This window comes from Anneissia japonica, unplaced genomic scaffold (genome assembly GCF_011630105.1).
Source record: "Anneissia japonica isolate Jap-2015-1 unplaced genomic scaffold, ASM1163010v1 scaffold1417_len1240632_cov203, whole genome shotgun sequence".
NCBI classification, from domain to species: domain Eukaryota; kingdom Metazoa; phylum Echinodermata; class Crinoidea; order Comatulida; family Comatulidae; genus Anneissia; species Anneissia japonica.
In genome coordinates this window covers 1,200,738-1,211,402 of record NW_022727891.1, presented here as the reverse complement: position 1 = coordinate 1,211,402, position 10,665 = coordinate 1,200,738, and the positions used below count along the sequence as shown (strand labels likewise).

Sequence of the window (10,665 nt, the reverse complement as noted above, 5' to 3'; positions counted from 1 at the left end):
AAAGGGGGGGGAGCCCCCACTCTTTCTTTTCTTGCATTTCTTTCCGATCATACAAAAATGTGCATGGACATTATATATTTTGCTGCCAAAAAGTGGTGGCCCCGGCCATGGTATTAGCTTAAATATATTTTAACTTTCAAAATATCAGATGTTGGTCTTAAAATGTGTGTGTGGGGAGGGGGATAGATGAAATTTCCCTTTGCTCATACATACATACAACCAGACTTTATCGTCGCATTTAAACCTTGTGTATTAATAGGCTGATCCTGTGTACAGTATACTGTAGATGTCAACCAGGGGAACAGTATGGAATAACCTCCAAGAAGTTTTATTTAAATGCTGGGATGATGTGAATGGACCTTACTGCTAAACCCCGCCCCTTTGGATATTATTGCTAGGATTCCACAAAACGATAGTGTGAATGCATGTAAAAATGTGCATTTATAGGACATGCACATATTCCAGGCCTTGTTTTAAATGGTCAGTTAAGTTTGACACTCTGGAAAGGTCTATACCCATTAAAGACTTCGCATAGAGCGTTAAGCAGAATCGATATATATACTGTGTAATTTAAGTACTGTACCATAAAAAGATTGGAGTTGATTTTAGTCATGAGACAAATTCCAGAATTTGCAGTAAACCAACAACACTAGCATTCATTAACTCCAATCCATTCCATTTTTTCGAAAGCAAAATAATTCTGGCTGATTTGAGAGTTGGCAAATTGAGTGAACTTGTAAATTGTTGCATCATAGAAACTTATTAGGATTGATAAGGCATCATAATAAAGTTGTAATTTATCTTGCCAAATACTGTCTCTTCAAACATAAACTGCCATCCAAATCCATGGTACCAATGATAGGTCTTTCTTGGATAAAAATTATTGTATTTTTACAAATTTGTTCAAGAGCTTTTATGCCATGTATCAGCAAAGTTCCAGTATTAAATAAAAGATTTCTTCTTCAACTAAATTTTCTTGCAGTAAAATTGACTGCAATGCACAGAAGACTTTGATCCAGTTCTTTCTTGAGAGCTGAAGAGATGAATTTTGTTTTATTTCTTGAGGGTTAAAATTCTTGATCATGGAAGTTGGTTTTACATACAGCTCTTAAAATCTTGGGGAATCAGTTGATGTAAATTATCAGCAATCATAAATTTCTTTTTTAAGTTTCAATTAAAAAATATTAAAACATGGCGTTATTAATATTATGGCGTCACCGGCGATGGTCGTCGTCAGTTGATGAATCATCCAAGGCTGTCCAAGAGTAGTTGTTGATCATCTATCCAGGCAGTCTGGTCTCCGGCTACTGGTACCTGTAGATCTGGATCTGTGATATTCTCACACAGAAGCCAACATCAAGGGTAACCAAAAAGCCTATAAATTCACCAAATTAGGAATTGTCCTCACTTAATAAATATTACAGCAAATCCAATTTTTTTTCCGGTGAGTATTTTCACTCTTATTTTTTGTTCAGAGTTCTTGATCGAGATCCAAAACATTGGAATATTGTCCATAAATAATATTGCACTTGAGAACTTGGAATCCATTGCTGGAAATTTGTAACTAAGTTACAATCTTACCTTAACAGATACAACAAACAATTTTTACTATTCTAAATTTGAAGATTGGGCAAGTTTTTGGTAGCCCACTTTTTTAACAACATATCTGATAAAAGATTGATTTATCATGCAATTACTTTTAAAGGATTTTGTTTATTAATTACAGTACTTATTGACCCAACAGGATTTGGGGATGAATTCCAGTTGGCTCAGCAATGGGGAAAGGAAAAAAAAGAAAAGGGATAAATGTTAGTACAAACATACAACATTCTATGGCAAGCAACATTTAAGATAACACTGAATTACATGATGTCAGTTTGGACTGAAAACACAGCAAAATACTTGATTTTGTCTAAAGCTACTGTTTTGGCAAATGTGTACATAAAGAAAAACCAACATAGAAAATTTTGATTAAAAAATCTGCTTTGAATGGTAAATTGTTTAGTTTCATCTTTTAGTACAGATCTTGAAATTCAAAATTTGACACCTTGAAAAAAACAATGGAGACATTTGTAAATTTTGAGTTCTAGCAAAGCAGATTTACTACCGAGGATTTATTCACCAATTTGACAACTTTACAATTATTTTTTTTTCTGACATCAATGAGAAACAAAGCCAAAAATGTTTAAACACCAAACTACATTTTTATCTTTACAACTAAATTTTACTTGCACTAAATTTGGATAAAATTAGTCTAAAATTAAAGCGTTGTCGCATTAAAATGATTGGATTCCCATTCTATGACATCATTTAGCCACATCAAGGGACCTTTCTTTCATGCCTTTTACAATGTAATATATATCATAAGTTTACAAGAAATTAATTTTCATAGAAAAAAAAAACCATATAAACACTTAAAATGTTACATAGATAACAAAATGGCATGTAGCCAACTAAATCGTGTTAGAAGTCCAATGAATTATATTCAAGTTGAGCATTATTCAATATAATGGTTGTTTGTTTTTTCAAGACTGAAATCAAAGTAAATTTTATCCTCATGGTCCTTATTTCTCTGTGATAGAAATGTTCTTGTTGAAAAAAGTTCACATTGATTCTGGGTATATTTACATGGCAATGATTAAGAACAGTAATTTGGAGTTCATATGTATAAAAAATTTCAGGTGGGGAGGTGTGTAGGACAAAAGCTACAAACCACACAAATAAAAGGTCTTCACCTTTTGTCCAGCCATTCTCCATACTGACATCCAAATATTCACAAAAAATTACTAATTCCATCCACCGGCGTATGTGTCTTTGTACCAATAGTCATTTCCTCCAAGTGGCTGTTGAGCAATTGGTTGGGCACCCCATTGTCCTCCAGTACGCCCCCTTTTAGGATCACCTGAGGGTTGGCCATCATATTTGCGTTTTCCAGAAACATTACCTCCTCGTCCACCACCCCGTCCTCCACGGGCTCCCCTCCCTCTCTGACCTCTACCTCCACCAGCACCTCCTCGACCACCACGACCTCTTGGTCCACCACCACCACCACCCCCCATGCCTCTTCCACCTCGCCCACGCATACCACCTCGCCCTTCCATACCACCTCTGCCTCCACGGCCACGACCATATCCTCCACCACCATAACCGCCTCCGAACTCATAACCCCTATCGTAGTAATAGTCATCAGCCCATGGGTCATCATACCCACCACGGTAGTCGTTCCCATAATACTCCTCATATCCTCCACCAAAATAGTTGTAGCCTCCTCCTCCACCACCCCCTCCTCCTCCCATGAATGGAGGACGTCCACGCATTCCTTGTCCACCTCCTCTTCCTCTGAATGGTACTGGCCCATACTCAAAGAACGGCTTTCTGCCATATCCCCTGTGAACGAGAAAAAAAATATTTACTACTCGATAACTTCATATGCTTTTTACAATTTGCACTTTGAACATTACTTTTAATTAACACAAGTTTGCAATACCCTATGAGATGAAATGGAAAATATGTCCAACCTTACTTAATCTGAAGCATTGTTGCATCACTAAACATTGTTTGCAAGTACCTACTTATAAAACATACCTTTGTTTGTCCATGTGCATTTTCATTTGCCTTTCTTTCTTCTTATCTTTGTCCTGAGGTGGTTTGGCAAGAGACACTTCCAAGGTACTGCCTTCAAATGTTTCATTGTTCATTTCATTTATTGCCTTTTCTGCGGCATCACGATCCTTGAAGTGCACAAAACAGTAGTCTTTAATTTTTTTGACACGTTCAATTTCACCAAAATCCTTGAATTTCTCCTGTATCTTCTCTTCAGTGGCCTCAGCAGTCAGGTTCCTGACGTAAACAACTTTGACCTACAGAAAACAAAAGTGGTCATTTAACACTAAAATATTTGATAGTAATTGTTATTGTCGTGATGGAATAATAAACAATAACTGGATTTGCGTCAGGAGAAACATGTATAGGTGTAATTTTTTTTTTTTTGCCCTACCTGACGTGGAAATGCACCGAATATTCAGTACATTTGAAAACAACTGCGAAAAAAATCGCAAGTTGTTCTCGGGTGGGACTCGAACCCATGATCTCCAGATAACTAGCCTGGCATCATACCTCTAGACCACCGAGCTTGCACCTGATGGCCAGGGTTGATTTCTACTACTCAGAAACGTGACTGACTGTCCGATCTAATGCATAGTACACTATAGATCCACTTGCTGATCAATTACTATCTAGGACATCTGCATTTTTACTTAAACAGGTAATGAATCTACTAACCCTTGACATGGTTTCCTCATCAGGTTGAGGTTGAGGGTCTGCCCAATCAACTGTAATATCAACTCCATTCCACACTTTCACACGCCCTGTAGACAGCTTCCTTTTAGCTGTAGACGCAGCTTGGTGAGTTTCATATTCAAGAAAAGCAAAACCACGATTTTTTCTACGGTCTTCAGTCAGATATATTACAACATCTCGCAGACCAGCTACAAGAGGAAAGAATTTATAAAAGGAATCCTTGAAAAAAAGGATATTAGAAAACAAAAATTGTAGGTGCCACATCTTCATGTTGAATGCATTGTTTAAAATGGGACAAAATCATCAATATTTGATGTGTAGACAAATGACTTACGTGCATGCGTTTCAAACTCAGCCTTGACCTCTTCTTGTGTCTTATTCTTAGGAATTGACCCAACGTACAGAGTCACATTTGGAGTGGAATGCTTCACACAAATAGCCTTGTTTCCCCTTATAACATGATCATTGAGCTGGGAAGATAGTACCAAATGGCAACGATAATTGTTGGTTCAACTCATACCCTGAAAATATACTTAATACCCTAGGCTGTACTGAAACTTTAAACATTAAGGTTTATAATATCAATTGAAACAAATAATTTAGGGAAATCAGTACAGTGCAGGTTTTGTATATTTTCAAGCTTTTGAGAGATGCCTGCCATTGCAATCCTTGTAACTTACGTGCATGTTGGCTAAACTCCTCCATTATCTCTTCCCTTGTCTTGGACTTTGGTATGGGTGCAACATACAACTTGCAATTGGCCACCGATCGAGTGACGCCAATCTTTCGATTCGGCTGGATTTCGTAGTCATTAAGCTGAGGAGCAGTAGAATTTTGTATTTTTTTTGTTGTTGTTGTCCGAATATTGTACATACAGGTATCACTCTCAAAGCCAATTATGGGATAACATTCATGAAAATTTTGACACGTGTTGACATACAAATCAGATATGCATTATGGGTGGGGCTACAGTGCAATATGTGTGTATCCCAAGCACGCCTCAAAAGTCTACACAGGTATCAAGATTTTAGCCAACTGCATAAGATGTAGGAAAAACACATTGAAATCAGGCTATTTGGTTTCAACTTACTTTTAAACCAGTATGTTATTCTAGTATTCCTTCTAGGAAGAAACAGTGTTTAAAGAAGCTAATGAGAAACTAACCTGATTTCAATGCATATACAAGTCTTGCAAACATGCCCAAAAATAACATGCAAATTGTTTAAACAAAAAGAAAAGATAAACCAAATGACTGAAAATGGTTTAATTTTTAAACAGCGGTAGAATTAGTAGCCAGACATCTCTGTATAATATATAAAAAAAAATCACCATGCACCTAAAATCCTACAGCAGTATCACTAGTGAACAACAAAACAATAACACTCTTTATCTTTGAATATAGAAGAACATATATGATTGAAATATTGATGACAATAAAAGCCAAGTCAAGCTGTGCAAATTATGTTCAACAACTGAAACCAAAACAATGATTGTATTCCCCTCCAAAATGTTAAAAATATTAATTGCACTATCAATACTAACAACACTCATTTTTTACTTTTGTCTCCCAATGATGTTTTTCAATAAACTAACCCACCATATTTTGTTAGTACATACCTCTGCTACAGCTTTCTTTGCACCTTCTTTATCACAAAACGATATGAAGGCATAGCCTCTGTTGTTCTGTGTATTTGGGTCAATCATTAACCTCATGTCCCAGATTCGTCCACATTTTTCGAATAATGGGACAAGATCATATTCAAACACATCTCTTGGGAGTTTTCCAACAAATAGCTGAGAGGATAAAGATATTTAAATCAGAAAAAAAATATATAACTGATGATTGGATGAGTGAAACATTTTAATTTCAATAATGATGATGTTACTATTATTATTATTATTATAAATTACTATTACATTTGGATAGCAAGAGTTATATTTTGTTTGCATGTTTTCTGTCCCTTACCTCCGTGTTGGCAGGAGCAGGTCCTTCCCAGTCAGGTGGTGGTCCTCCATATTTTCTTTGACCTGTCGTCACATCAAGTGAGTAACCTGTACTAGCTAATAATTCCTGCAAACAACAATAATATGAGCAATTGTTAAATTATAAGATGACATGAAGAGAAAGCCTGTAAAAATTATTGGCATTGAGAAAAGGAAGGTGTATTATATGAATTAAACTTGGCACAAATTTATGCAACGATAAAAGGTGAACGAACAACCGTGTCTGTCAAATTTAATACACTAAAGCTTTCATCCACACAGTGGGCATCTTCGGCCAACTTAAATTATACATACCTGAACTTTAGCCTCATCTGGTCCCGTCTTATCTACAGCTGTTTGTGAACCTTTGATTTTACGCTGCCTGTATGTTTTGATGACTCCACAAAGGAATGCGCTTTTATTATTTACATGGGTTAAGTCACTGTCAGAAAACTGCTTCAGGACACCGACTGCATCCGTTTCGTTCAGTTCCCTCAGGGCATCTAATGCACGCTCGTCAAGTTCCTCGTCTTGAAGCATTCCTTTTTGCGAGCAAAAAAAGAATGTTAAATTATATCATTAAATGGTAAATTAAATCCAAATCAAATATAACAAAAAAAAATATAACAAGTTATTGAGAATAAACAAGTTTAAGAATTAACAAGTTACTGAATATAAATTTATAGATAATAAACAATCGAGGACAAACAATCAATATATTGACAATCAATATATTGACAATTAACTAATTTTGGCAAAAGAAAATGTATTCATTTAAAATAACATACCATTGGAAAAGAATTTGTCCATCTCCTCTGCAACTTTCTGGGGGTAACCCATCCCAAGAAATTTATCATAGTTTTCAGTTTTTTCTAAAGGTTCTTCAGTTTCTTGAGATTCTTGTGTTTCCATTGGTTCTTCCTGTTCAGTTGGTTCTTCGACTACTTCATCTTTTGCAATATCTCCATTTGTTTCCGACATCTGAAAGAACAAGGCAAATTACGGTTAACCTATCTATTAATAATACTGGTTTGGAGAAATTTTCAACAGCAAAACGTCGCTCATCATTATTTGATTGAAATTTCATAAATTATTCCTTCCTCACGACAGAACCACTCTCACTCAGCTTTCTCGATTAATGGACAAAACACCATCTGTTTTTTAGGAAGGCATAGGGCCTAGGCATATGCCTATATTATTATTATTATTATATTACAGGATTAGCCTATAACCTAGGATGGTATACTGCAACGGGTACCGTACTGCCCAACATACTTAGGTAGGCCTATACCTAGGTAGGTAGGGCCTAGTCTAAGCGCTTTGGACAATCTGAATCGGGAAATATTTCTTTGTTCGAAAAATGCGAATGAAGAGAACAAAGAATTTGCTATTCAGGGCTCATATCTAATGTATTTTAAATCAAATTAAAGTTGCCTACAAAATTAAGATTGGATATAAACCCTAGTTCGATTTGTAAAGCAAACTAATCCTACATAAGTTTGAAAAACAACAGGAAATTGTCTTTGACCTAATATATTTTCATGGATCGCAAAGGAAACCAAGACCGTTCCGCGTACCTCGGCCCCATGCTTTCCCAGCCTAGCATTTTTGAAGATTCCGCGGAGCTTACATACAATTAGAAATACAAGAAAGTCGACACAAAATTGTATAATTATTCAGTTAAGAAACACAAATTATGTAATAGAGAAATAAGAAACAATAACAAGAAAGAAATTTACCTTGGAAACTGCAGTCTACTTTTTAAAACCCAAAACACCCCTCTATTCCTAAATATTTCTCCAGTAAATGAACGCAAATTGTAGAGAGAGAATGGCAATGCGATTAGCTTTAGCGTCACCATTCATAGACGGGTTTCTGAATCTTAATGATTGGTTGAAATACATAATTGTTTCGCGGGCTGACCTAATAAGGAATCAATGTATCCTTATTTGGAATTTGCGCTTTTCTTTTCCCGAGCCCAACCTTTTGTGAAGAATAGTACTAATTTTGCATAAACTCAATAAAAGGTCCACTGATAATAAAATCTCTTTCTAATATGATTTGCATTGAATAGGCCTACGGCGATTTTATATTTTCTGCATGGGGAGCTGGCCTTTATTTTCACCGGAAAAAAAGTCATATTCCGCTTAGGCCTACAGTTTTTATGTGCTTGATCGTTTCACCAACGTTTTCAATCAGAAAATTAACGAGGTCAAATTGGATTTGACTTGCGCAAAAAATATTAGGTCTAGGCCTACCGTATGACGTGTCATTAATTTATATTCCCACTATAATTGCTTTAGGTCCCCATTTCGTCTTGTTTAGTGTCGTGACAATATGCCTAATTATAGTAGGCCTAATAAGTAGAACCCCTCCTTTGGGAGAACCCTATTCAGGGGACACCCCTATTAAGGTTACACTTCCCTTAAAAATTTGGATTTTTTTTCTTTGTTTTTTGTGTATTTCAAGGACTCTAAACATCAAAACATTTATAGGCCTATGTATCATGACTTTATTCAAAATTCAAATTCCTCATTTGTAACAGGTCGTGGCCAGTGGCCAAATCAAGTTACAATTTACACCGGGTGACAATAAAAAGTTACATCAAAATGGAAAGTAATTATTTTCAAGAGTCATTATAAAAAATTACATTAACTATGAAATTTAATAGGATAAAACTTTACATTAAAATAGAAAACTGTTTATCATTTATAAATATCAAAATATGAAAAACAAAAGGTCAATTCTGTTTAATCTAGTTTACATAATATTAGGCCTACTCTATTCATGCACATCCATCTAATAGTAAGACCACAAGATGCAGCTTGCTCACACCGGTCCTCCGAGACTCGTCTCTCCCTCTTATCAAGCGGTCCACGAGACTATTTCGCAGGACCATCCCATAATATGTATCTCTTAAAGTTGAAAGGTTACAAATAAACCAGTGTTTGTTTACCTTTTCAGGATATTTCATATGTGACACATTACACACATAGGCCTATTAATTACATTAGGCCTATACTATTTCAAACTATGAAATTGTTTGATCATAGAAAACGTAATATTAAAAAAAAAGAATATTTGGTCATTAAAATTGCATAATGAAACATTATTGGGAACATATTTTACTACAGTATTGTTGTTTTAATTATTTTCTGCTGATTTCATATTATAAATTAATTGTAGACCTATTTGCATTGCAACCTAAAAACAGGGTACCCCTATTCAGGGGACACCCCCATTAAGGGGACACTTTTTTGGTCCCGAAGGTGTCCCCTTAATAGGGGTTCTACTGTAGTAAATATTTATATATTCAATGCATATTAAGATTTTCACTGACTTTTCATTGTTTAGGCCTATATGTAACTATTATTCTACTTATTTTTGTATCAAAATATTAGTTTGTTTAGTTTTTACTAAAGATGGTCAGAATACCAGCTTCCATTCGAAGAGCTGGAAAGGTACCCTTTTAAACATTAAATAAATTAAAAAAAAATAGGCAGGCCTATAATCAATACAGTGAAAAAGTTCGAATTGCATGGAACATCTGGATAGAGGAGGATTATACTTAAAATTGATTTTTTTTTTTTTTTTTTACAATTAAATATCGAATTAATCAACAATCATTATCAATTGTTGAGTCGGTAAACTATCCTTTGGATCAGCATCATTGAGCAGCATATCGAATGTAGGCGTATTGCTAACTCATAAATAGCAACGAAGCTTTTTCGTTTATTCTTGGTATAGAAAATTTTGTTGTTTTGTGATCTTTTTTTTTTCACTAGGTCTATGTCATTTCTTTGGACGCACATTTCATTTGGACGTGTTGCTACAAACAAGTTCGGTTTCTAAATAAATTATTATCATTTCATTTTTTTCCTAATTGTGGGTCATTCATTCCTAATACTTTCGAATTAACCAGTGAAGCGCTAGCCTGGGTCAGTCTCATTAAAATAAAAGAATATCGTTTTTGTAAACAAAACAATGAGTGAGCCTTCATCGGTGCACACGCCCTGTTATTATCCATAGGCCAACAATGGCCCGTACTTTTAGCCTACCTTAATAACTATAATATTTTTCACGCTCTTAATGGTGCAAGCATGTCAAATGGCGTATTACTATTATTATTATTATTATGAAGAATCAATCAATCATTAAAACGACCGACCCCACGGGGGAAACTATCGTTTCGGCGATTTGAGAGAAACACCCGAACACTCGTTTTGAAACCGTCTGATTCCTCTGTTTTAGCTTTAATTTAATTATGCTTTTTAATTAAAGTTTATTTTTATTTATTTATTCATTTATTTATTTTCAGTTATTTTACCAAATGTAAGATAACAACAAATTTGTATTAATGGGGAGACCAATACATGAGCTAAG

General features: G+C 35.1%; 1 protein-coding gene across 2 annotated transcripts; it reads right to left on the bottom strand.

The window, feature by feature from the left end:
* Window positions 1-2,070: 2,070 nt before the first annotated feature.
* LOC117113896 (heterogeneous nuclear ribonucleoprotein R-like) lies at window positions 2,071-8,179 on the bottom strand. 2 transcript variants are annotated; one of them, XM_033257389.1, is made up of 9 exons: window positions 8,022-8,179; window positions 7,071-7,263; window positions 6,598-6,824; window positions 6,266-6,370; window positions 5,917-6,093; window positions 4,980-5,115; window positions 4,282-4,487; window positions 3,586-3,860; window positions 2,071-3,387 (listed from the first exon to the last, which is right to left on the bottom strand). In XM_033257389.1, the coding sequence occupies exons 2-9, from the start codon at window positions 7,261-7,263 to the stop codon at window positions 2,787-2,789; spliced, it is 1,920 nt and encodes a 639-aa protein (XP_033113280.1). In that variant the 5' UTR covers window positions 8,022-8,179; the 3' UTR covers window positions 2,071-2,786. The 2 variants fall into 2 exon arrangements, with proteins under 2 accessions (XP_033113280.1, XP_033113279.1); XM_033257388.1 differs by lacking the exon at window positions 4,980-5,115 and adding an exon at window positions 4,634-4,769.
* Window positions 8,180-10,665: the final 2,486 nt, after the last annotated feature.